Genomic DNA, 27,532 nt, shown 5'->3' on the forward strand with positions numbered 1-27,532 from the left:
TGGAGTAGCCCTGTCCCCCCGTTACCTGAAGTGGATCAGTCCCCCCCCCCCCCGATACCTGAAGTGGATCAGTCCCCCCCCTTGTTACCTGAAGTGGATCAGTCCCCCCCCCCCGTTACCTGAAGTGGATCAGTCCCCCCGTTACCTGAAGTGTATCAGTCCCCCCCCCCACTGTTACCTGAAGTGGATCAGTCCGTCCCCCCCCCGTTACCTAAAGTGGTTCAGTCCCCCCCGCCCCCGTTACCTGAAGTGGATCAGTCCCCCCCGCCCCCGTTACCTGAAGTGGATCAGTCCCCCCCCCCCGTTACCTGAAGTGGATCAGTCCCCCCCCCCCGTTACCTGAAGTGGATCAGTCCCGTCCCCCCGTTACCTGAAGTGGTTCAGTCCCCCCCGCCCCCGTTACCTGAAGTGGATCAGTCCCCCCCCCCCGTTACCTGAAGTGGATCAGTCCCCCCCCCCCCGTTACCTGAAGTGGATAAGTCCCCCCCCCCCTGTTATCTGAAGTGGTTCAGTCCCCCCCCCCCGTTACCTGAAGTGGATCAGTCCCCCCCCCGTTACCTGAAGTGGAGTAGCCCTGTCCTCCCGTTGGTAGTCTCCTCCTCTCTGGAAGAGCAGTAAGGGGGCGCTCCCGGGCTGGGACAGGTAATGCTTCAGGGACTCTCGAGCTGAGAGCGGCTCCCGGGGGCCCCCAACTCCAGGAACCCTCGGGCCCAGCAAAGGAATCCGGGGGGGCCCGAGAGAGACGGCTGCGAGAGAGGAGAGAGAGGGGTACGGCTGAGGAGCGAGCGGGAAGACGGGGCGAGAGGGGTATGCGAGGGGGGCGAGCAGAAAGACGGGGCGAGAGGGGTATGAGAGGGCGGCGAGCAGAAAGACGGGGCGAGAGGGGTATGAGAGGGGGCCGAGCAGAAAGACGGGGCGAGCAGAAAGACGGGGCGAGAGGGGTATGAGAGGGGGCGAGCAGAAAGACGGGGCGAGAGGGGTATGAGAGGGGGCGAGCAGAAAGACGGGGCGAGAGGGGTATGAGAGGGGGCCGAGCAGAAAGACGGGGCGAGAGGGGTATGAGAGGGGGGCGAGCAGAAAGACGGGGCGAGAGGGGTATGAGAGGGGGGCGAGCAGAAAGACGGGGCGAGAGGAAAGTTGGGGCGAGAGGAAAGACGGGGCGAGAGGAAAGACGGGGCGAGAGGAAAGACGGGGCGAGAGGAAAGACGGGGCGAGAGAAAGACGGGGCGAGAGGAAAGAGGGGGCGAAGAAGGGCGTGAGCACTCTCGCACTCGCCGTGCTGCAGGGGCGTGAGCACACTCGCACTCGCCGTGCTGCAGGGCGTGCCCACACTCGCACTCGCCGTGCTGCAGGGCGTGAGCACACTCGCACTCGCCGTGCTGCAGGGCGTGCCCACACTCGCACTCGCCGTGCTGCAGGGCGTGAGCGCACTCGCACTTGCCGTGCTGCAGGGCGTGAGCGCACTCACTCACACTCACCGTGCTGCAGGGCGTGAGCACACTCGCACTCACCATGCTGCAGGGCGTGAGCACACTCACTCGCACTCACCATGCTGCAGGGCGTGAGCACACTCACTCACACTCACCGTGAATGCAGGGCGTGAGCGCACTCACTCATCGTGCTGCAGGATGTGAGCGCACTCACTCACACTCACCATGCTGCAGGGCATGAGCGCACTCACTCGCACTCACCGTACTGCAGGGCGTGAGCGCACTCACTCATCGTGCTACAGGGCGTGAGCGCACTCACTTGCACTCACCGTACTGCAGGGCGTGAGCGCACTCACTCGTCGTGCTGCAGGGTGTGAGCACACTCCCTCACACTCACCGTGCTGCAGGGCGTGAGTGCACACACTCACCGTACTGCAGGGCATGAGCGCACTCACTCATCGTGCTGCAGGGTGTGATCACACTCCCTCACACTCACCGTACTGCAGGGCGTGAGCGCACTCACACTCACCGTGCTGCAGGGTGTGAGCACACTCTCTCACACTCACCGTGCTGTAGGGCATGAGTGCACTCACTCACCGTACTGCAGGACGTGAGTGCACGCACACTCGCCGTGCTGCAGGGCGTGAGCGCACTCACAGCCGCCGTGCTGCAGGGCGTGAACGCACTCACTCGCACTCACCGTGCTGCAGGGCGTGAGCACACTCACTCGCACTCACCGTGCTGCAGGGCGTCTTTCTTTGAGCACACTCACTCACACTCACCGTACTGCAGGGCGTGAGCACACTCACTCACACTCACCGTACTGCAGGGCGTGAGCAGGCTGATCACGCTGTGGTCAAAGTGAGTCCTGTGGTTGGAGATATAAAGCTTCACCACTCGATCTCGGAGCGGAGGGTCAGACTGACTCACAAAGAGACCGAGGATAGCACACATCATTCGTACCAGGAACCTGAGGGTGAGTGAGACAGAGACTGAGTGCCAGAGGCCAAGCCTGAGAGGCAGAGAGTATATCACAGGGAGGGCACAGGGCGGGCACAGAGCACAGGGAGGGCACAGAGCACAGGGAGGGCAGAGGGAGGGCAGAGGGAGGGCACAGAGCACAGGGAGGGCACAGAGCACAGGGAGGGCAGAGGGAGGGCAGAGGGAGGGCACAGAGCACAGGGAGGGCACAGGGAGGGCACAGAGCACAGGGAGGGCAGAGGGAGGGCACAGAGCACAGGGAGGGCACAGGGCAGGCACAGAGCACAGGGAGGGCACAGGGCGGGCACAGGGCACAGGGAGGGCACAGAGCACAGGGAGGGCAGAGGGAGGGCACAGAGCACAGGGAGGGCAGAGGGAGGGCACAGAGCACAGGGAGGGCAGAGGGAGGGCACAGAGCACAGGGAGGGCACAGGGCAGCACAGAGCACAGGGAGGGCACAGGGCGGGCACAGGGCACAGAGCACAGGGAGGGCAGAGGGAGGGCACAGAGCACAGGGAGGGCAGAGGGAGGGCACAGGGAGGGCACAGAGCACAGGGAGGGCACAGGAAGGCACAGAGCACAGGGAGGGCACAGGGAGGGCAGAGGGAGGGCACAGAGCACAGGGAGGGCACAGAGCACAGGGAGGGCAGAGGGAGGGCAGAGGGAGGGCACAGAGCACAGGGAGGGCACAGAGCACAGGGAGGGCAGAGGGAGGGCAGAGGGAGGGCACAGAGCACAGGGAGGGCACAGGGCAGGCACAGAGCACAGGGAGGGCACAGGGCGGGCACAGGGCACAGGGAGGGCACAGAGCACAGGGAGGGCAGAGGGAGGGGACAGAGCACAGGGAGTGCAGAGGGAAGGCACAGAGCACAGGGAGGGCACAGGGAGGGCAGAGGGAGGGCACAGGGAGGGCACAGAGCACAGGGAGGGCACAGGGCAGGCACAGAGCACAGGGAGGGGCACAGGGCGGGCACAGGGCACAGGGAGGGCACAGAGCACAGGGAGGGCAGAGGGAGGGCACAAAGCACAGGGAGGGCACAGGAGGGCACAGAGCACAGGGAGGGCACAGGGAGGGCACAGAGCACAGGGAGGGCACAGAGCACAGGGAGGGCACAGGGAGGGCACAGAGAGGGCACAGAGAGGGCACAGAGCACAGGGAGGGCACAGAGCACAGGGAGGGCACAGGGAGGGCACAGAGCACAGGGAGGGCACAGGGAGGGCACAGAGCACAGGGAGGGCACAGAGCACAGGGAGGGCACAGGGCACAGGGAGGGCACAGGGCACAGGGAGGGCACAGGGCACAGGGAGGGCACAGGGTCACAGGGAGGGCACAGGGCACAGGGAGGGCACAGGGCACAGGGAGGGCAGAGGGAGGGCACAGAGCACAGGGAGGACAGAGGGAGGGCAGAGGGAGGGCACAGAGCACAGGGAGGGCACAGGGAGGGCACAGAGCACACGGAGGGCACAGGGCACAGGGAGGGCACAGAGCACAGGGAGGGCACAGAGCACAGGGAGGGCACAGGGCAGGCACAGGGAGGGCACAGAGCACAGGGAGGGCAGAGGGAGGGCAGAGGGAGGGCACAGAGCAAAGGGAGGGCACAGAGGACAGGGAGGGCACAGAGCACAGGGAGGGCACAGGGCACAGGGAGGGCACAGGGCACAGGGAGGGCACAGAGCACAGGGAGGACACAGAGCACAGGGAGGGCACAGAGCACAGGGAGGGCACAGGGCACAGGGAGGGCACAGGGCACAGGGAGGGCACAGAGCACAGGGAGGGCACAGAGCACAGGGAGGGCACAGAGCACAGGGAGGGCACAGGGAGGGCACAGGGAGGGCACAGGGCACAGGGAGGGCACAGGGCACAGGGAGGGCACAGGGCACAGGGAGGGCACAGGGCACAGGGAGGGCACAGGGCACAGACAGGGCACAGACAGGGCACAGAGAGGGCACAGAGAGGGCACAGAGCACAAACAGGGCACAGGGAGGGCACAGAGAGGGCACAGAGCACAGGGAGGGCACAGGGCACAGGGAGGGCACAGGCACAGGGAGGGCACAGGGAGGGCACAGGGAGGCCCCGGGAGGGCACAGGGAGGGCACAGGGAGGGCACAGAGCACAAGGAGGGCACAGAGCACAGGGAGGGCACAGGGAGGCACAAAGCACAGGGAGGGCACAAAGCACAGGGAGGGCACAAAGCACAGGGAGGCACAGGGAGGGCACAAAGGACAGGGAGGGCACAGGGAGGGCACAGGGCACAGCGAGGGCACAGAGCGGGCACAGGGCACAGGGAGGGCACAGGGCGGGCACAGAGCAAAGGAGGGCACAGAGCACAGGGAGGCACAGAGCACAGGGAGGGCACAGAGCACAGGGAAGGCACAGGGAGGGCACAGGGAGGGCACAGAGCACAGGGAAGGCACAGGGAGGGCACAGAGCACAGGGAGGGCACAGAGCACAGGGAGGGCACAGAGCACAGGGAGGGCACAGAGCACAGGAGGGCACAGAGCACAGGGAGGGCACAGGGCACAGGGAGGGCACAGAGCACAGGGAGGGCACAGAGCACAGGGAGGGCACAGGGCACAGGGAGGGCACAGAGCACAGGGAGGGCACAGGGAGGGCACAGAGTACAGGGAGGGCACAGGGAGGGCACAGAGCACAGGGTGGGCACAGGGCGGGCACAGAGCACAGGGTGGGCACAGAGCACAAACAGGGCACAGGAGGGCATAGGGCACAGGGAGGGCACATGGAGGGCACAGAGCACAGGGCGGGCACAGGGAGGGCACAGAGCACAGGGAGGGCACAGGCACAGGGAGGGCACAGAGCACAGGGAGGGCACAGGAGGGCACAGAGCACAGGGAGGGCACAGAGCACAGGGAGGGCACAGAGCACAGGGAGGGCACAGAGCACAGGGAGGGCACAGAGCACAGGGAGGGCACAGAGCACAGGGAGGGCACAGAGCACAGGGAGGGCACAGAGCACAGGGAGGCACAGAGCACAGGGAGGGCACAGAGCACAGGGAGGGCACAGAGCACAGGGAGGGCACAGGGAGGGCACAGGGAGGGCACAGAGCACAGGGCACAGGGAGGGCACAGAGCACAGGGAGGGCACAGAGAGGGCACAGGGAGGGCACAGGGAGGGCACAGGGAGGGAACAGAGCACAGGGAGGGCACAGGGAGGGCACAGAGCATAGGGAGGGCACAGGGAGGGCACAGAGAGGGCACAGGGCACAGGGAGGGCACAGGGAACAGGGAGGGCACAGGGAACAGGGAGGGCAGAGGGAGGGCAGAGGGAGGGCACAGGGCACAGGGAGGGCACAGGGAGTGCACAGAGGACAGGGAGGGCACATGGAGGGCACAGGGCACAGGGAGGGCACAGGCACAGGGAGGGCCACAGGGAGGGCACAGGGCACAGGGAGGGCACAGGGCGGGCACAGAGCAAAGGGAGGGCACAGAGCACAGGGAGGGCACAGAGCACAGGGAGGGCACAGAGCACAGGAGGGCACAGAGCACAGGGAGAGCACAGGGAGGGCACAGGGAGGGCACAGGGCACAGGGGAGGGCACAGAGCACAGGGAGGGCACAGGGAGGGCACAGAGCACAGGGAGGGCACAAAGTACAGGGAGGGCACAGGGAGGGCACAGAGCACAGGGTGGGCACAGGGCGGGCACAGAGCACAGGGTGGGCACAGAGCACAAACAGGGCACAGGGAGGGCACAGGGCACAGGGAGGGCACAGGGGGCAGAGCACAGGGCGGGCACAGGGCGGGCACAGGAGGGCACAGAGCACAGGGCGGGCACAGGGCGGGCACAGGGAGGGCACAGGGAGGGCACAGAGCACAGGGAGGGCCCAGGGCACAGGGAGGGCACAGGGAGAGCACAGGAGGGCACAGAGCACAGGGAGGGCACAGGGAGGGCACAGGACACAGGGAGGGCACAGAGCACAGGGCACAGGGAGGGCACAGAGCACAGGGAGGGCACAGGGAGGGCACAGAGAGGGCACAGGGAGGGCACAGGGAGGGCACAGGGAGGGCACAGGAGGGAACAGGGAGGGCACAGAGCACAGGGAGGGCACAGGGAGGGCACAGAGCACAGGGAGGGCACAGGGCACAGGGAGGGCAAAGGGAGGGCACAGGGCGGGCACAGGGAGGGCACAGGGCACAGGGAGGGCAGAGGGAGGGCACAGGGCACAGGGAGGGTACAGAGGACAGGGAGGGCACATGGAGGGCACAGGGCACAGGGAGGGCACAGGGCACAGGGAGGGCACAGGGAGGGCACAGGGCAGGCACAGGGCACAGGGAGGGCACAGGGCGGGCACAGAGCAAAGGGAGGGCACAGAGGACAGGGAGGGCACAGAGCACAGGGAGGGCACAGGGAGGGCACAGGGCACAGGGAGGGCACAGAGCACAGGGAGGGCACAGGGAGGGCACAGAGTACAGGGAGGGCACAGGGAGGGCACAGAGCACAGGGTGGGCACAGGGCGGGCACAGAGCACAGGGTGGGCACAGAGCACAAACAGGGCACAGGGAGGGGCACAGGGCACAGGGCGGGCACAGGGAGGGCACAGGGAGAGCACAGGGAGGGCCCAGGGCACAGGGAGGGCACAGAGCACAGGGAGGGCACAGGGAGGGCACAGAGCACAGGGAGGGCACAGGGAGGGCACAGAGCACAGGGAGGGCACAGAGCACAGGGAGGGCACAGGGAGGGCACAGGGAGGGCACAGAGCACAGGGCACAGGGAGGGCACAGGAGGGCACAGGGAGGGAACAGAGCACAGGGAGGGCACAGGGAGGGCACAGGGCACAGGGAGGGCACAGGGAGTGCACAGAGCACAGGGAGGGCACAGAGCACAGGGAGGGCACAGAGCACAGGGAGGGCACAGGGAGGGCACAGAGCACAGGGAGGGCACAGAGCACAGGGCAGGCACAGGAGGGCACAGGGAGGGCACAGAGCACAGGGCACAGGAGGGCACAGGGCACAGGGAGGGCACAGGGCACAGAGCACAGGGAGGCACAGGGAGGGCACAGAGCACAGGGAGGGCACAGGGAGGGCACAGAGCACAGGGAGGGCACAGGGAGGGCACAGAGCACAGGGAGGGCACAGAGCACAGGGAGGGCACAGAGCACAGGGAGGGCACAGAGCACAGGGCACAGGGAGGGCACAGAGCACAGGGAGGGCACAGGGAGGGCACAGAGCACAGGGAGGGCACAGGGAGGGCACAGAGCACAGGGAGGGCACAGAGCACAGGGAGGGCACAGAGAGGGCACAGGGCACAGGGAGGACATAGGGAGGGCACAGGGCACAGGGAGGGCACAGAGCACAGGGAGGGCACAGAGCACAGGGCACAGGGCACAGGGAGGGCACAGAGCACAGGGAGGGCACAGGGAGGGCACAGAGCACAGGGAGGGCACAGGGAGGGCACAGAGCACAGGGAGGGCACAGAGCACAGGGAGGGCACAGAGCACAGGGAGGGCACAGGGAGGGCACAGGGCACAGGGAGGGCACAGAGCACAGGGAGGGCACAGAGCACAGGGCAGGCACAGGAGGGCACAGAGCACAGGCAGGGCACAGGGAGGGCACAGAGCACAGGCAGGGCACAGGGAGGGCACAGAGCACAGGCAGGGCACAGGGAGGGCACAGAGCACAGGGCACAGGGAGGGCACAGGGCACAGGGAGGGCACAGAGCACAGGGAGGGCACAGGGAGGGCACAGAGCACAGGGAGGGCACAGAGCACAGGGAGGGCACAGAGCACAGGGAGGGCACAGGGAGGGCACAGAGCACAGGAGGGCACAGGGAGGGCACAGGGAGGGCACAGAGAGGGCACAGGGCACAGGGAGGGCACAGGGCGGGCAAAGGGAGGGAACAGGGAGGGCAGAGGGAGGGCACAGGGCACAGGGAGGGCACAGGGCGGGCACAGGGCACAGGGAGGGCACAGGGAGTGCACAGAGGACAGGGAGGGCACATGGAGGGCACAGGGCACAGGGAGGGCACAGGGCACAGGGAGGGCACAGGGCACAGGGAGGGCACAGGGCGGGCACAGAGCAAAGGGAGGGCACAGAGCACAGGGAGGGCACAGAGCACAGGGAGGGCACAGAGCACAGGGAGGGCACAGGGAGGGCACAGGGCACAGGGAGGGCACAGAGCACAGGGAGGGCACAGGGAGGGCACAGAGCACAGGGAGGGCACAAAGTACAGGGAGGGCACAGGGAGGGCACAGGGAGGGCACAGAGCACAGGGTGGGCACAGGCGGGCACAGAGCACAGGGTGGGCACAGAGCACAAACAGGGCACAGGGAGGGCACAGGGCACAGGGAGGGCAGAGCACAGGGCGGGCACAGGGCGGGCACAGAGCACAGGGCGGGCACAGGGCGGGCACAGAGCACAGGGAGGGCCCAGGGCACAGGGAGGGCACAGGGAGAGCACAGGGAGGGCACAGAGCACAGGGAGGGCACAGAGCACAGGGAGGGCACAGAGCACAGGGAGGGCACAGAGCACAGGGAGGGCACAGGGCACAGGGAGGGCACAGGGAGGGCACAGGGCACAGGGAGGGCACAGAGCACAGGGCACAGGGAGGGCACAGGGAGGGCACAGAGAGGGCACAGGGAGGGCACAGGGAGGGCACAGGGAGGGCACAGGGAGGGCACAGGGAGGGAACAGGGAGGGCACAGAGCACAGGGAGGGCACAGGGAGGGCACAGAGCACAGGGAGGGCACAGGGCACAGGGAGGGCAAAGGGAGGGCACAGGGTGGGCACAGGGCACAGGGCACAGGGAGGGCAGAGGGAGGGCACAGGGCACAGGGAGGGCACAGGGAGGGCAGAGCACAGGGCGGGCACAGGGCGGGCACAGGGAGGGCACAGAGCACAGGGCGGGCACAGGGCGGGCACAGGGAGGGCACAGAGCACAGGAAGGGCCCAGGGCACAGGGAGGGCACAGGGAGAGCACAGGGAGGGCACAGAGCACAGGGAGGGCACAGAGCACAGGGAGGGCACAGAGCACAGGGAGGGCACAGGGAGGGCACAGGGAGGGCACAGGGCACAGGGAGGGCACAGAGCACAGGGCACAGAGCACAGGGAGGGCACAGAGAGGGCACAGGGAGGGCACAGGGAGGGCACAGGGAGGGAACAGGGAGGGCACAGAGCACAGGGAGGGCACAGGGAGGGCACAGAGCACAGGGAGGGCACAGGGCACAGGAGGGCAAAGGGAGGGCACAGGGTGGGCACAGGGCGGGCACAGGGAGGGCACAGGGCACAGGGAGGGCAGAGGGAGGGCACAGGGCACAGGGAGGGCACAGAGGACAGGGAGGGCACATGGAGGGCACAGGGCACAGGGCACAGGGAGGGCACAGGGTGGGCACAGGGCAGGCACAGGGCACAGGGAGGGCACAGGGCGGGCACAGAGCAAAGGGAGGGCACAGAGGACAGGGAGGGCACAGAGCACAGGGAGGGCACAGGGAGGGCACAGGGCACAGGGAGGGCACAGAGCACAGGGAGGGCACAGGGAGGGCACAGAGTACAGGGAGGGCACAGGGAGGGCACAGAGCACAGGGTGGGCACAGAGCACAAACAGGGCACAGGGAGGGCACAGGGCACAGGGCGGGCACAGGGAGGGCACAGGGAGGGCCCAGGGCACAGGGAGGGCACAGAGCACAGGGAGGGCACAGGGAGGGCACAGAGCACAGGGAGGGCACAGAGCACAGGAGGGCACAGAGCACAGGGAGGGCACAGAGCACAGGGAGGGCACAGAGCACAGGGAGGGCACAGAGCACAGGGAGGGCACAGGGAGGGCACAGGGAGGGCACAGGGAGGGCACAGAGCACAGGGAGGGCACAGGGAGGGCACAGGGAGGGCACAGGGAGGGAACAGAGCACAGGGAGGGCACAGGGAGGGCACAGGGCACAGGGAGGGCACAGAGCACAGGGAGTGCACAGAGCACAGGGAGGGCACAGAGCACAGGGAGGGCACAGAGCACAGGGAGGGCACAGAGCACAGGGAGGGCACAGGGAGGGCACAGGGAGGGCACAGAGCACAGGGAGGGCACAGAGCACAGGGAGGGCACAGAGCACAGGGCAGGCACAGGAGGGCACAGGGAGGGCACAGAGCACAGGGCACAGGGAGGGCACAGGGCACAGGGCACAGGGAGGGCACAGGGCACAGAGCACAGGGAGGGCACAGGGAGGGCACAGAGCACAGGGAGGGCACAGGGAGGGCACAGAGCACAGGGAGGGCACAGAGCACAGGGAGGGCACAGAGCACAGGGAGGGCACAGAGCACAGGGAGGGCACAGAGCACAGGGCACAGGGAGGGCACAGAGCACAGGGAGGGCACAGGGAGGGCACAGAGCACAGGGAGGGCACAGGGAGGGCACAGAGCACAGGGAGGGCACAGGGAGGGCACAGAGCACAGGGAGGGCACAGGGAGGGCACAGAGAGGGCACAGGGCACAGGGAGGGCATAGGGAGGGCAGGAGGGCACAGGGCACAGGGAGGGCACAGAGCACAGGGAGGGCACAGAGCACAGGGCACAGGGAGGGCACAGGGAGGGCACAGAGCACAGGGAGGGCACAGGAGGGCACAGAGCACAGGGAGGGCACAGAGCACAGGGAGGGCACAGAGCACAGGGAGGGCACAGAGCACAGGGAGGGCACAGGGAGGGCACAGGGCACAGGGAGGGCACAGAGCACAGGGAGGGCACAGAGCACAGGGCAGGCACAGGAGGGCACAGAGCACAGGCAGGGCACAGGGAGGGCACAGAGCACAGGCAGGGCACAGGGAGGGCACAGAGCACAGGCAGGGCACAGGGAGGGCACAGAGCACAGGGCACAGGGAGGGCACAGGGAGGGCACAGAGCACAGGGAGGGCACAGGGAGGGCACAGAGCACAGGGAGGGCACAGAGCACAGGGAGGGCACAGAGCACAGGGAGGGCACAGAGCACAGGGAGGGCACAGGGAGGGCACAGAGCACAGGGAGGGCACAGGGAGGGCACAGGGAGGGCACAGAGAGGGCACAGGGCACAGGGAGGGCAAAGGGAGGGCACAGGGAACAGGGAGGGCAGAGGGAGGGCAGAGGGAGGGCAGAGGGAGGGCACAGGGCACAGGGAGGGCACAGGGCACAGGGAGGGCACAGGGAGTGCACAGAGGACAGGAGGGCACATGGAGGGCACAGGGCACAGGGAGGGCACAGGGCACAGGGAGGGCACAGGGCACAGGGAGGGCACAGGGCGGGCACAGAGCAAAGGGAGGGCACAGAGCACAGGGAGGGCACAAAGTACAGGGAGGGCACAGGGAGGGCACAGGGAGGGCACAGAGCACAGGGCGGGCACAGAGCACAGGGTGGGCACAGAGCACAAACAGGGCACAGGGAGGGCACAGGGCACAGGGCACAGGGAGGGCACAGGGAGGGCAGAGCACAGGGCGGGGCACAGGGCGGGCACAGGGAGGGCACAGGGAGGGCACAGAGCACAGGGCGGGCACAGGGAGGGCACAGAGCACAGGGAGGGCCCAGGGCACAGGGAGGGCACAGGGAGAGCACAGAGCACAGGGAGGGCACAGAGCACAGGGAGGGCACAGAGCACAGGGAGGGCACAGAGCACAGGGAGGGCACAGAGCACAGGGAGGGCACAGAGCACAGGGAGGGCACAGAGCACAGGGAGGGCACAGAGCACAGGGAGGGCACAGGGAGGGCACAGGGCACAGGGCACAGGGAGGGCACAGAGCACAGGGAGGGCACAGGGGAGGGCACAGAACACAGGGAGGGCACAGAGCACAGGGAGGGCACAGGGCACAGGGAGGGCACAGAGCACAGGGAGGGCACAGGAGGGCACAGAGAGGGCACAGGGAGGGCACAGGGAGGGCACAGGGAGGGAACAGGGAGGGAACAGGGAGGGCACAGAGCACAGGGAGGGCACAGGGAGGGCACAGAGCACAGGGAGGGCACAGGGCACAGGGAGGGCAAAGGGAGGGCACAGGGCACAGGGCACAGGGCACAGGAGGGCAGAGGGAGGGCACAGGGCACAGGGAGGGCACAGAGGACAGGAGGGGACAGGGAGGGCACATGGAGGGCACAGGGCACAGGGAGGGCACAGGGCACAGGGCGGGCACAGGGCAGGCACAGAGCACAGGGTGGGCACAGGGCGGGCACAGGGAGGGCACAGAGCACAGGGAGGGCACAGAGTACAGGGAGGGCACAGGGAGGGCACAGAGCACAGGGTGGGCACAGGGAGGGCACAGGGAGGGCACAGAGCACAGGGCGGGCACAGGGAGGGCACAGGGAGAGCAAAGGAGGGCCCAGGGCACAGGGAGGGCACAGAGCACAGGGAGGGCACAGGGAGGGCACAGAGCACAGGGAGGGCACAGGGAGGGCACAGAGCACAGGGAGGGCACAGGGAGGGCACAGGGAGGGCACAGAGCACAGGGAGGGCACAGGGAGGGCACAGGGAGGGCACAGGGAGGGAACAGAGCACAGGGAGGGAACAGAGCACAGGGAGGGAACAGAGCACAGGGAGGGCACAGGGAGTGCACAGAGCACAGGGAGTGCACAGAGCACAGGGAGGGCACAGAGCACAGGGAGGGCACAGGGAGGGCACAGGGAGGGCACAGAGCACAGGGAGGGCACAGAGCACAGGGCAGGCACAGGAGGGCACAGGGAGGGCACAGAGCACAGGGCACAGGGAGGGCACAGGGCACAGGGAGGGCACAGGGCACAGGGAGGGCACAGGGAGGGCACAGAGCACAGGGAGGGCACAGGGAGGGCACAGAGCACAGGGAGGGCACAGGGAGGGCACAGAGCACAGGGAGGGCACAGGGAGGGCACAGAGCACAGGGAGGGCACAGAGCACAGGGAGGGCACAGAGCACAGGGCACAGGGAGGGCACAGAGCACAGGGAGGGCACAGGGAGGGCACAGAGCACAGGGAGGGCACAGGGAGGGCACAGGGAGGGCACAGAGCACAGGGAGGGCACAGGGAGGGCACAGAGCACAGGGAGGGCACAGGGAGGGCACAGAGAGGGCACAGGGCACAGGGAGGGCATAGGGAGGGCACAGGGCACAGGGAGGGCATAGGGAGGGCACAGGGCACAGGGAGGGCACAGGGAGGGCACAGAGCACAGGGCACAGGAGGGCACAGGGGAGGGCACAGAGCACAGGGAGGGCACAGGGAGGGCACAGAGCACAGGGAGGGCACAGGGAGGGCACAGAGCACAGGGAGGGCACAGAGCACAGGGAGGGCACAGAGCACAGGGAGGGCACAGGGAGGGCACAGGGCACAGGAGGGCACAGAGCACAGGGAGGGCACAGAGCACAGGGGGGGCACAGGAGGGCATAGGGCACAGGGAGGGCACAGAGTACAGGGAGGGCACAGAGCACAGGGCAGGCACAGGAGGGCACAGAGCACAGGCAGGGCACAGGGAGGGCACAGAGCACAGGGAGGGCACAGAGCACAGGCAGGGCACAGGCAGGGCACAGGGAGGGCACAGAGCACAGGGCACAGGGAGGGCACAGGGCACAGGGAGGGCACAGGGAGGGCACAGGGAGGGCACAGAGCACAGGGAGGGCACAGAGCACAGGAAGGGCACAGAGCACAGGGAGGGCACAGAGCACAGGGAGGGCACAGAGCACAGGGAGGGCACAGGGAGGGCACAGAGCACAGGGAGGGCACAGAGCACAGGGAGGGCACAGAGCACAGGGAGGGCACAGGGAGGGCACAGAGCACAGGGAGGGCACAGAGCACAGGGAGGGCACAGGGAGGGCACAGGGAGGGCACAGAGCACAGGGAGGGCACAGAGCAAAGGGAGGGCACAGAGCAAAGGGAGGGCACAGAGCAAAGGGAGGGCACAAAGCAAAGGAGGGCACAAAGCAAAGGGAGGGCACAAAGCAAAGGGAGGGCACAAAGCAAAGGGAGGGCACAAAGCAAAGGGAGGGCACAAAGCAAAGGGAGGGCACAGGGAGGGCACAGGCACAGAGTACAGGGAGGGCACAGAGCACAAGGAGGGCACAGAGCACAGGGAGGGCACAGAGCACAGGGAGGGCACAGGGAGGGCACAGAGCACAGGGAGGGCACAGGGCACAGGGAGGGCACAGGGCACAGGGAGGGCACAGGGCACAGGGAGGGCACAGAGCACAGGGAGGGCACAGAGCACAGGGAGGGCACAGAGCACAGGGAGGGCACAGGGAGGGCACAGGGAGGGCACAGGGAGGGCACAGAGCACAGGGAGGGCACAGGGAGGGCACAGAGCACAGGGAGGGCACAGAGCACAGGGAGGGCACAGAGCACAGGGAGGCACAGAGCACAGGGAGGGCACAGGGCGGGCACAGAGCACAGGGAGGGCACAGAGCCCAGGGAGGGCACAGGGAGGGCACAGGGAGGGCACAGGGAGGGCACAGGGAGGGCACAGGGCACAGGGAGGGCACAGGGCACAGGGAGGGCACAGGGCAGGCACAGGGCACAGGGAGGGCACAGGGCACCGGGAGGGCACAGGGCACCGGGAGGGCACAGGGAGGGCACAAAGCACAGGGAGGGCACAAAGCACAGGGAGGGCACAAAGCACAGGGAGGGCACAGGGAGGGCACAAAGGACAGGGAGGGCACAGGGAGGGCACAGGGCACAGCGAGGGCACAGAGCGGGCACAGGGCACAGGGAGGGCACAGGGCGGGCACAGAGCAAAGGGAGGGCACAGAGCACAGGGAGGGCACAGAGCACAGGAGGGCACAGAGCACAGGGAAGGCACAGGGAGGGCACAGGGAGGGCACAGAGCACAGGGAAGGCACAGGGAGGGCACAGAGCACAGGGAGGGCACAGAGCACAGGGAGGGCACAGAGCACAGGGAGGGCACAGAGCACAGGGAGGGCACAGAGCACAGGGAGGGCACAGGGCACAGGGAGGGCACAGAGCACAGGGAGGGCACAGAGCACAGGGAGGGCACAGGGCACAGGGAGGGCACAGAGCACAGGGAGGGCACAGGGAGGGCACAGAGTACAGGGAGGGCACAGGAGGGCACAGAGCACAGGGTGGGCACAGGGCGGGCACAGAGCACAGGGTGGGCACAGAGCACAAACAGGGCACAGGGAGGGCATAGGGCACAGGGAGGGCACATGGAGGGCACAGAGCACAGGGCGGGCACAGGGAGGGCACAGAGCACAGGGAGGGCACAGGGCACAGGGAGGGCACAGAGCACAGGGAGGGCACAGGGAGGGCACAGAGCACAGGGAGGGCACAGAGCACAGGGAGGGCACAGAGCACAGGGAGGGCACAGAGCACAGGGAGGGCACAGAGCACAGGGAGGGCACAGAGCACAGGGAGGGCACAGAGCACAGGGAGGGCACAGAGCACAGGGAGGGCACAGGGAGGGCACAGGGAGGGCACAGAGCACAGGGCACAGGGAGGGCACAGAGCACAGGGAGGGCACAGAGAGGGCACAGGGAGGGCACAGGGAGGGCACAGGGAGGGAACAGAGCACAGGGAGGGCACAGGGAGGGCACAGAGCATAGGGAGGGCACAGGGAGGGCACAGAGAGGGCACAGGGCACAGGGAGGGCACAGGGAACAGGGAGGGCACAGGGAACAGGGAGGGCAGAGGGAGGGCAGAGGGAGGGCACAGGGCACAGGGAGGGCACAGGGAGTGCACAGAGGACAGGGAGGGCACATGGAGGGCACAGGGCACAGGGAGGGCACAGGGCACAGGGAGGGCACAGGGAGGGCACAGGGCACAGGGAGGGCACAGGGCGGGCACAGAGCAAAGGGAGGGCACAGAGCACAGGGAGGGCACAGAGCACAGGGAGGGCACAGAGCACAGGGAGGGCACAGAGCACAGGAGAGCACAGGGAGGGCACAGGGAGGGCACAGGGCACAGGGAGGGCACAGAGCACAGGGAGGGCACAGGGAGGGCACAGAGCACAGGGAGGGCACAAAGTACAGGGAGGGCACAGGGAGGGCACAGAGCACAGGGTGGGCACAGGGCGGGCACAGAGCACAGGGTGGGCACAGAGCACAAACAGGGCACAGGGCACAGGGAGGGCACAGGGAGGGCAGAGCACAGGGCGGGCACAGGGCGGGCACAGGGAGGGCACAGAGCACAGGGCGGGCACAGGGCGGGCACAGGGAGGGCACAGGGAGGGCACAGAGCACAGGGAGGGCCCAGGGCACAGGGAGGGCACAGGGAGAGCACAGGGAGGGCACAGAGCACAGGGAGGGCACAGAGCACAGGGAGGGCACAGGGAGGGCACAGGGCACAGGGAGGGCACAGAGCACAGGGCACAGGGAGGGCACAGAGCACAGGGAGGGCACAGGGAGGGCACAGAGAGGGCACAGGGAGGGCACAGGGAGGGCACAGGGAGGGCACAGGGAGGGAACAGGGAGGGCACAGAGCACAGGGAGGGCACAGGGAGGGCACAGAGCACAGGGAGGGCACAGGGCACAGGGAGGGCAAAGGGAGGGCACAGGGCGGGCACAGGGAGGGCACAGGGCACAGGGAGGGCAGAGGGAGGGCACAGGGCACAGGGAGGGTACAGAGGACAGGGAGGGCACATGGAGGGCACAGGGCACAGGGAGGGCACAGGGCACAGGGAGGGCACAGGGAGGGCACAGGGCAGGCACAGGGCACAGGGAGGGCACAGGGCGGGCACAGAGCAAAGGGAGGGCACAGAGGACAGGGAGGGCACAGAGCACAGGGAGGGCACAGGGAGGGCACAGGGCACAGGGAGGGCACAGAGCACAGGGAGGGCACAGGGAGGGCACAGAGTACAGGGAGGGCACAGGGAGGGCACAGAGCACAGGGTGGGCACAGGGCGGGCACAGAGCACAGGGTGGGCACAGAGCACAAACAGGGCACAGGGAGGGCACAGGGCACAGGGCGGGCACAGGGAGGGCACAGGGAGAGCACAGGGAGGGCCCAGGGCACAGGGAGGGCACAGAGCACAGGGAGGGCACAGGGAGGGCACAGAGCACAGGGAGGGCACAGGGAGGGCACAGAGCACAGGGAGGGCACAGAGCACAGGGAGGGCACAGGGAGGGCACAGAGCACAGGGCACAGGGAGGGCACAGGGAGGGCACAGGGAGGGAACAGAGCACAGGGAGGGCACAGGGAGGGCACAGGGCACAGGGAGGGCACAGGGAGTGCACAGAGCACAGGGAGGGCACAGAGCACAGGGAGGGCACAGAGCACAGGGAGGGCACAGGGAGGGCACAGAGCACAGGGAGGGCACAGAGCACAGGGCAGGCACAGGAGGGCACAGGGAGGGCACAGAGCACAGGGCACAGGGAGGGCACAGGGCACAGGGAGGGCACAGGGCACAGAGCACAGGGAGGGCACAGGGAGGGCACAGAGCACAGGGAGGGCACAGGGAGGGCACAGAGCACAGGGAGGGCACAGGGAGGGCACAGAGCACAGGGAGGGCACAGAGCACAGGGAGGGCACAGAGCACAGGGAGGGCACAGAGCACAGGGCACAGGGAGGGCACAGAGCACAGGGAGGGCACAGGGAGGGCACAGAGCACAGGGAGGGCACAGGGAGGGCACAGAGCACAGGGAGGGCACAGGGAGGGCACAGAGCACAGGGAGGGCACAGAGAGGGCACAGGGCACAGGGAGGACATAGGGAGGGCACAGGGCACAGGGAGGGCACAGAGCACAGGGAGGGCACAGAGCACAGGGCACAGGGCACAGGGAGGGCACAGAGCACAGGGAGGGCACAGGGAGGGCACAGAGCACAGGGAGGGCACAGGGAGGGCACAGAGCACAGGGAGGGCACAGAGCACAGGGAGGGCACAGAGCACAGGGAGGGCACAGGGAGGGCACAGGGCACAGGGAGGGCACAGAGCACAGGGAGGGCACAGAGCACAGGGCAGGCACAGGAGGGCACAGAGCACAGGCAGGGCACAGGGAGGGCACAGAGCACAGGCAGGGCACAGGGAGGGCACAGAGCACAGGCAGGGCACAGGGAGGGCACAGAGCACAGGGCACAGGGAGGGCACAGGGCACAGGGAGGGCACAGAGCACAGGGAGGGCACAGGGAGGGCACAGGGAGGGCACAGAGCACAGGGAGGGCACACGGAGGGCACAGGGAGGGCACAGAGCACAGGGAGGGCACAGAGCACAGGGAGGGCACAGAGCACAGGGAGGGCACAGGGAGGGCACAGAGCACAGGGAGGGCACACGGAGGGCACAGGGAGGGCACAGAGAGGGCACAGGGCACAGGGAGGGCACAGGGCGGGCAAAGGGAGGGAACAGGGAGGGCAGAGGGAGGGCACAGGGCACAGGGAGGGCACAGGGCGGGCACAGGGCACAGGGAGGGCACAGGGAGTGCACAGAGGACAGGGAGGGCACATGGAGGGCACAGGGCACAGGGAGGGCACAGGGCACAGGGAGGGCACAGGGCACAGGGAGGGCACAGGGCGGGCACAGAGCAAAGGGAGGGCACAGAGCACAGGGAGGGCACAGAGCACAGGGAGGGCACAGAGCGGGCACAGGGCACAGGGAGGGCACAGAGCACAGGGAGGGCACAGGGAGGGCACAGAGCACAGGGAGGGCACAAAGTACAGGGAGGGCACAGGGAGGGCACAGGGAGGGCACAGAGCACAGGGTGGGCACAGGGCGGGCACAGAGCACAGGGTGGGCACAGAGCACAAACAGGGCACAGGGAGGGCACAGGGCACAGGGAGGGCAGAGCACAGGGCGGGCACAGGGCGGGCACAGAGCACAGGGCGGGCACAGGGCGGGCACAGAGCACAGGGAGGGCCCAGGGCACAGGGAGGGCACAGGGAGAGCACAGGGAGGGCACAGAGCACAGGGAGGGCACAGAGCACAGGGAGGGCACAGAGCACAGGGAGGGCACAGAGCACAGGGAGGGCACAGGGCACAGGGAGGGCACAGGGAGGGCACAGGGCACAGGGAGGGCACAGAGCACAGGGCACAGGGAGGGCACAGGGAGGGCACAGAGAGGGCACAGGGAGGGCACAGGGAGGGCACAGGGAGGGCACAGGGAGGGCACAGGGAGGGAACAGGGAGGGCACAGAGCACAGGGAGGGCACAGGGAGGGCACAGAGCACAGGGAGGGCACAGGGCACAGGGAGGGCAAAGGGAGGGCACAGGGTGGGCACAGGGCACAGGGCACAGGGAGGGCAGAGGGAGGGCACAGGGCACAGGGAGGGCACAGGGAGGGCAGAGCACAGGGCGGGCACAGGGCGGGCACAGGGAGGGCACAGAGCACAGGGCGGGCACAGGGCGGGCACAGGGAGGGCACAGAGCACAGGGAGGGCCCAGGGCACAGGGAGGGCACAGGGAGAGCACAGGGAGGGCACAGAGCACAGGGAGGGCACAGAGCACAGGGAGGGCACAGAGCACAGGGAGGGCACAGGGAGGGCACAGGGAGGGCACAGGGCACAGGGAGGGCACAGAGCACAGGGCACAGAGCACAGGGAGGGCACAGAGAGGGCACAGGGAGGGCACAGGGAGGGCACAGGGAGGGAACAGGGAGGGCACAGAGCACAGGGAGGGCACAGGGAGGGCACAGGGCACAGGGAGGGCAAAGGGAGGGCACAGGGTGGGCACAGGGCGGGCACAGGGCACAGGGAGGGCAGAGGGAGGGCACAGGGCACAGGGAGGGCACAGAGGACAGGGAGGGCACATGGAGGGCACAGGGCACAGGGCACAGGGAGGGCACAGGGTGGGCACAGGGCAGGCACAGGGCACAGGGAGGGCACAGGGCGGGCACAGAGCAAAGGGAGGGCACAGAGGACAGGGAGGGCACAGAGCACAGGGAGGGCACAGGGAGGGCACAGGGCACAGGGAGGGCACAGAGCACAGGGAGGGCACAGGGAGGGCACAGAGTACAGGGAGGGCACAGGGAGGGCACAGAGCACAGGGTGGGCACAGGGCGGGCACAGAGCACAGGGTGGGCACAGAGCACAAACAGGGCACAGGGAGGGCACAGGGCACAGGGCGGGCACAGGGAGGGCACAGGGAGGGCCCAGGGCACAGGGAGGGCACAGAGCACAGGGAGGGCACAGGGAGGGCACAGAGCACAGGGAGGGCACAGAGCACAGGGAGGGCACAGAGCACAGGGAGGGCACAGAGCACAGGGAGGGCACAGAGCACAGGGAGGGCACAGAGCACAGGGAGGGCACAGGGAGGGCACAGGGAGGGCACAGAGCACAGGGAGGGCACAGGGAGGGCACAGGGAGGGCACAGGGAGGGAACAGAGCACAGGGAGGGCACAGGGAGGGCACAGGGCACAGGGAGGGCACAGAGCACAGGGAGTGCACAGAGCACAGGGAGGGCACAGAGCACAGGGAGGGCACAGAGCACAGGGAGGGCACAGAGCACAGGGAGGGCACAGGGAGGGCACAGGGAGGGCACAGAGCACAGGGAGGGCACAGAGCACAGGGAGGGCACAGAGCACAGGGCAGGCACAGGAGGGCACAGGGAGGGCACAGAGCACAGGGCACAGGGAGGGCACAGGGCACAGGGCACAGGGAGGGCACAGGGCACAGAGCACAGGGAGGGCACAGGGAGGGCACAGAGCACAGGGAGGGCACAGGGAGGGCACAGAGCACAGGGAGGGCACAGGGAGGGCACAGAGCACAGGGAGGGCACAGAGCACAGGGAGGGCACAGAGCACAGGGAGGGCACAGAGCACAGGGAGGGCACAGAGCACAGGGAGGGCACAGAGCACAGGGCACAGGGAGGGCACAGAGCACAGGGAGGGCACAGGGAGGGCACAGAGCACAGGGAGGGCACAGGGAGGGCACAGAGCACAGGGAGGGCACAGGGAGGGCACAGAGCACAGGGAGGGCACAGGGAGGGCACAGAGAGGGCACAGGGCACAGGGAGGGCATAGGGAGGGCACAGGGCACAGGGAGGGCACAGAGCACAGGGAGGGCACAGAGCACAGGGCACAGGGAGGGCACAGGGAGGGCACAGAGCACAGGGAGGGCACAGAGCACAGGGAGGGCACAGAGCACAGGGAGGGCACAGAGCACAGGGAGGGCACAGAGCACAGGGAGGGCACAGGGAGGGCACAGGGCACAGGGAGGGCACAGAGCACAGGGAGGGCACAGAGCACAGGGCAGGCACAGGAGGGCACAGAGCACAGGCAGGGCACAGGGAGGGCACAGGGAGGGCACAGAGCACAGGCAGGGCACAGGGAGGGCACAGAGCACAGGCAGGGCACAGGGAGGGCACAGAGCACAGGGCACAGGGAGGGCACAGGGAGGGCACAGAGCACAGGGAGGGCACAGGGAGGGCACAGAGCACAGGGAGGGCACAGAGCACAGGGAGGGCACAGAGCACAGGGAGGGCACAGAGCACAGGGAGGGCACAGGGAGGGCACAGGGAGGGCACAGAGCACAGGGAGGGCACAGGGAGGGCACAGGGAGGGCACAGAGAGGGCACAGGGCACAGGGAGGGCAAAGGGAGGGCACAGGGAACAGGGAGGGCAGAGGGAGGGCAGAGGGAGGGCAGAGGGAGGGCACAGGGCACAGGGAGGGCACAGGGCACAGGGAGGGCACAGGGAGTGCACAGAGGACAGGGAGGGCACATGGAGGGCACAGGGCACAGGGAGGGCACAGGGCACAGGGAGGGCACAGGGCACAGGGAGGGCACAGGGCGGGCACAGAGCAAAGGGAGGGCACAGAGCACAGGGAGGGCACAAAGTACAGGGAGGGCACAGGGAGGGCACAGGGAGGGCACAGAGCACAGGGCGGGCACAGAGCACAGGGTGGGCACAGAGCACAAACAGGGCACAGGGAGGGCACAGGGCACAGGGCACAGGGAGGGCACAGGGAGGGCAGAGCACAGGGCGGGCACAGGGCGGGCACAGGGAGGGCACAGGGAGGGCACAGAGCACAGGGCGGGCACAGGGAGGGCACAGAGCACAGGGAGGGCCCAGGGCACAGGGAGGGCACAGGGAGAGCACAGAGCACAGGGAGGGCACAGAGCACAGGGAGGGCACAGAGCACAGGGAGGGCACAGAGCACAGGGAGGGCACAGAGCACAGGGAGGGCACAGAGCACAGGGAGGGCACAGAGCACAGGGAGGGCACAGAGCACAGGGAGGGCACAGGGAGGGCACAGGGCACAGGGCACAGGGAGGGCACAGAGCACAGGGAGGGCACAGGGAGGGCACAGAACACAGGGAGGGCACAGAGCACAGGGAGGGCACAGGGCACAGGGAGGGCACAGAGCACAGGGAGGGCACAGGGAGGGCACAGAGAGGGCACAGGGAGGGCACAGGGAGGGCACAGGGAGGGAACAGGGAGGGCACAGAGCACAGGGAGGGCACAGGGAGGGCACAGAGCACAGGGAGGGCACAGGGCACAGGGAGGGCAAAGGGAGGGCACAGGGCACAGGGCACAGGGCACAGGGAGGGCAGAGGGAGGGCACAGGGCACAGGGAGGGCACAGAGGACAGGGAGGGGACAGGGAGGGCACATGGAGGGCACAGGGCACAGGGAGGGCACAGGGCACAGGGAGGGCACAGGGCACAGGGCGGGCACAGGGCAGGCACAGAGCACAGGGTGGGCACAGGGCGGGCACAGGGAGGGCACAGAGCACAGGGAGGGCACAGAGTACAGGGAGGGCACAGGGAGGGCACAGAGCACAGGGTGGGCACAGGGAGGGCACAGGGAGGGCACAGAGCACAGGGCGGGCACAGGGAGGGCACAGGGAGAGCAAAGGGAGGGCCCAGGGCACAGGGAGGGCACAGAGCACAGGGAGGGCACAGGGAGGGCACAGAGCACAGGGAGGGCACAGGGAGGGCACAGAGCACAGGGAGGGCACAGGGAGGGCACAGGGAGGGCACAGAGCACAGGGAGGGCACAGGGAGGGCACAGGGAGGGCACAGGGAGGGAACAGAGCACAGGGAGGGAACAGAGCACAGGGAGGGAACAGAGCACAGGGAGGGCACAGGGAGTGCACAGAGCACAGGGAGTGCACAGAGCACAGGGAGGGCACAGAGCACAGGGAGGGCACAGGGAGGGCACAGGGAGGGCACAGAGCACAGGGAGGGCACAGAGCACAGGGCAGGCACAGGAGGGCACAGGGAGGGCACAGAGCACAGGGCACAGGGAGGGCACAGGGCACAGGGAGGGCACAGGGCACAGGGAGGGCACAGGGAGGGCACAGAGCACAGGGAGGGCACAGGGAGGGCACAGAGCACAGGGAGGGCACAGGGAGGGCACAGAGCACAGGGAGGGCACAGGGAGGGCACAGAGCACAGGGAGGGCACAGAGCACAGGGAGGGCACAGAGCACAGGGCACAGGGAGGGCACAGAGCACAGGGAGGGCACAGGGAGGGCACAGAGCACAGGGAGGGCACAGGGAGGGCACAGGGAGGGCACAGAGCACAGGGAGGGCACAGGGAGGGCACAGAGCACAGGGAGGGCACAGGGAGGGCACAGAGAGGGCACAGAGAGGGCACAGGGCACAGGGAGGGCATAGGGAGGGCACAGGGCACAGGGAGGGCATAGGGAGGGCACAGGGCACAGGGAGGGCACAGGGAGGGCACAGAGCACAGGGCACAGGGAGGGCACAGGGAGGGCACAGAGCACAGGGAGGGCACAGGGAGGGCACAGAGCACAGGGAGGGCACAGGGAGGGCACAGAGCACAGGGAGGGCACAGAGCACAGGGAGGGCACAGAGCACAGGGAGGGCACAGGGAGGGCACAGGGCACAGGGAGGGCACAGAGCACAGGGAGGGCACAGAGCACAGGGGGGGCACAGGGAGGGCATAGGGCACAGGGAGGGCACAGAGTACAGGGAGGGCACAGAGCACAGGGCAGGCACAGGAGGGCACAGAGCACAGGCAGGGCACAGGGAGGGCACAGAGCACAGGGAGGGCACAGAGCACAGGCAGGGCACAGGCAGGGCACAGGGAGGGCACAGAGCACAGGGCACAGGGAGGGCACAGGGCACAGGGAGGGCACAGGGAGGGCACAGGGAGGGCACAGGGAGGGCACAGAGCACAGGGAGGGCACAGAGCACAGGGAGGGCACAGAGCACAGGGAGGGCACAGAGCACAGGGAGGGCACAGAGCACAGGGAGGGCACAGGGAGGGCACAGAGCACAGGGAGGGCACAGAGCACAGGGAGGGCACAGAGCACAGGGAGGGCACAGGGAGGGCACAGAGCACAGGGAGGGCACAGAGCACAGGGAGGGCACAGGGAGGGCACAGGGAGGGCACAGAGCACAGGGAGGGCACAGAGCAAAGGGAGGGCACAGAGCAAAGGGAGGGCACAGAGCAAAGGGAGGGCACAAAGCAAAGGGAGGGCACAAAGCAAAGGGAGGGCACAAAGCAAAGGGAGGGCACAAAGCAAAGGGAGGGCACAAAGCAAAGGGAGGGCACAAAGCAAAGGGAGGGCACAAAGCAAAGGGAGGGCACAGGGAGGGCACAGGGCACAGAGTACAGGGAGGGCACAGAGCACAAGGAGGGCACAGAGCACAGGGAGGGCACAGAGCACAGGGAGGGCACAGGGAGGGCACAGAGCACAGGGAGGGCACAGGGCACAGGGAGGGCACAGGGCACAGGGAGGGCACAGGGCACAGGGAGGGCACAGAGCACAGGGAGGGCACAGAGCACAGGGAGGGCACAGAGCACAGGGAGGGCACAGGGAGGGCACAGGGAGGGCACAGGGAGGGCACAGAGCACAGGGAGGGCACAGGGAGGGCACAGAGCACAGGGAGGGCACAGAGCACAGGGAGGGCACAGAGCACAGGGAGGGCACAGAGCACAGGGAGGGCACAGGGCGGGCACAGAGCACAGGGAGGGCACAGAGCCCAGGGAGGGCACAGGGAGGGCACAGGGAGGGCACAGGGAGGGCACAGGGAGGGCACAGGGCACAGGGAGGGCACAGGGCACAGGGAGGGCACAGGGCAGGCACAGGGCACAGGGAGGGCACAGGGCACCGGGAGGGCACAGGGCACCGGGAGGGCACAGGGAGGGCACAGAAAGGACACAGAGAGGGCACAGAGAGGGCACAGAGCACAAACAGGGCACAGGGAGGGCACAGAGCACAGGGAGGGCACAGAGAGGGCATAGAGCACAGGGAGGGCACAAGGCACAGGGAGGGCACAGAGCACAGGGAGGGCACAGAGCACAGGGAGGGCACAGGGAGGGCACAGGGAGGGCACAGAGCACAGGGAGGGCACAGAGCAAAGGGAGGGCACAGAGCAAAGGGAGGGCACAGAGCAAAGGGAGGGCACAAAGCAAAGGGAGGGCACAAAGCAAAGGGAGGGCACAAAGCAAAGGGAGGGCACAAAGCAAAGGGAGGGCACAAAGCAAAGGGAGGGCACAGGGAGGGCACAGGGCAGAGTACAGGGAGGGCACAGAGCACAAGGAGGGCACAGAGCACAGGGAGGGCACAGAGCACAGGGAGGGCACAGGGAGGGCACAGGGAGGGCACAGGGAGGGCACAGAGCACAGGGAGGGCACAGGGCACAGGGAGGGCACAGGGCACAGGGCACAGGGAGGGCACAGAGCACACGGAGGGCACAGAGCACAGGGAGGGCACAGAGCACAGGGAGGGCACAGGGAGAGCACAGGGAGGGCACAGGCAGGGCACAGGGAGGGCACAGAGCACAGGGAGGGCACAGAGCACAGGGAGGGCACAGGGAGGGCACAGAGCACAGGGAGGGCACAGAGCACAGGGAGGGCACAGAGCACAGGGAGGGCACAGAGCACAGGGAGGGCACAGAGCACAGGGAGGGCACAGGGAGGGCACAGAGCACAGGGAGGGCACAGGGAGGGCACAGGGAGGGCACAGGGAGGGCACAGGGAGGGCACAGGGAGGGCACAGGGCACAGGGAGGGCACAGGGCAGGCACAGGGCACAGGGAGGGCACAGGGCACCGGGAGGGCACAGGGCACCGGGAGGGCACAGGGAGGGCACAGAAAGGACACAGAGAGGGCACAGAGAGGGCACAGAGCACAAACAGGGCACAGGGAGGGCACAGAGCACAGGGAGGGCACAGAGAGGGCATAGAGCACAGGGAGGGCACAAGGCACAGGGAGGGCACAGAGCACAGGGAGGGCACAGAGCACAGGGAGGGCACAGATCACAGGGAGGGCACAGAGCACAGGGAGGGCACAGAGCACAGGGAGGGCACAGAGCACAGGGAGGGCACAGAGCACAGGGAGGGCACAGGGAGGGCACAGAGCACAGGGAGGGCACAGGGCACAGGGAGGGCACAGAGCACAGGGAGGGCACAAAGCACAGGGAGGGCACAAAGCACAGGGAGGGCACAAAGCACAGGGAGGGCACAAAGCACAGGGAGGGCACAAAGCACAGGGAGGGCACAGGGAGGGCACAGGGAGGGCACAGAGAGGGCACAGAGAGGACACAGAGAGGACACAGAGAGGACACAGAGAGGGCACAGACAGGGCACAGACAGGGCACAGACAGGGCACAGAGAGGACACAGAGAGGACACAGAGAGGACACAGAGCACAAACAGGGCACAGGGAGGGCACAGAGCACAGGGAGGGCACAGAGCACAGGGAGGGCACAGGGAGGGCACAGAGCACAGGGAGGGCACAGGGAGGGCACAGGGAGCACAAAGCACAGGGAGGGCACAGGGCGGGCACAGGGAGGGCACAAAGCACAGGGAGGGCACAGGGCGGGCACAAAGCACAGGGAGGGCACAGGGAGGGCACCGGGAGGGCACAGAGCACAGACAGGGCACCACTCACCTCCTAATGAGACCGTCAGGCAGAGCGCAGCTCACCAGGAACACGTGAGCACCAATGAACAAGCGAAGGAGCAAGAGACAGAGTCCGATGGGAGAGTACAGCAGGAGGAGCAGGAGAGAGAGTCGGTCACTGGGGAGCCTGAAACAAGAGACATTCCCGGCTCAAACCAGAGACATCCCCGGCTCAAACCAGAGACATCCCCGGCTCAAACCAGAGACATCCCCGGCACAAACCAGAGACATCCCCGGCACAAACCAGAGACATCCCCGGCACAAACCAGAGACATCCCCGGCACAAACCAGAGACATTCCCGGCTCAAACCAGAGACATCCCCGGCTCAAACCAGAGACATCCCCGGCTCAAACCAGAGACATCCCCGGCTCAAACCAGAGACATTCCCGGCTCAAACCAGAGACATCCCCGGCACAAACCAGAGACATCCCCGGCACAAACCAGAGACATCCCCG

General features: G+C 67.9%; 1 protein-coding gene across 1 annotated transcript; it reads right to left on the minus strand.

Moving 5' to 3' along the window:
- Positions 1-558: 558 nt before the first annotated feature.
- AUP1 (AUP1 lipid droplet regulating VLDL assembly factor) lies at positions 559-27,203 on the minus strand (the record flags this gene model as incomplete). The annotated part of the gene is given in 5 exon segments (XM_075582034.1): positions 559-602; positions 604-662; positions 665-746; positions 2,250-2,400; positions 27,066-27,203. Coding segments are annotated over 5 exon segments (474 nt in total), but the record flags the coding sequence as incomplete, so codon positions are not given.
- Positions 27,204-27,532: the final 329 nt, after the last annotated feature.

This window comes from Ascaphus truei, unplaced genomic scaffold (genome assembly GCF_040206685.1).
Source record: "Ascaphus truei isolate aAscTru1 unplaced genomic scaffold, aAscTru1.hap1 HAP1_SCAFFOLD_1811, whole genome shotgun sequence".
Classification (NCBI taxonomy): domain Eukaryota; kingdom Metazoa; phylum Chordata; class Amphibia; order Anura; family Ascaphidae; genus Ascaphus; species Ascaphus truei.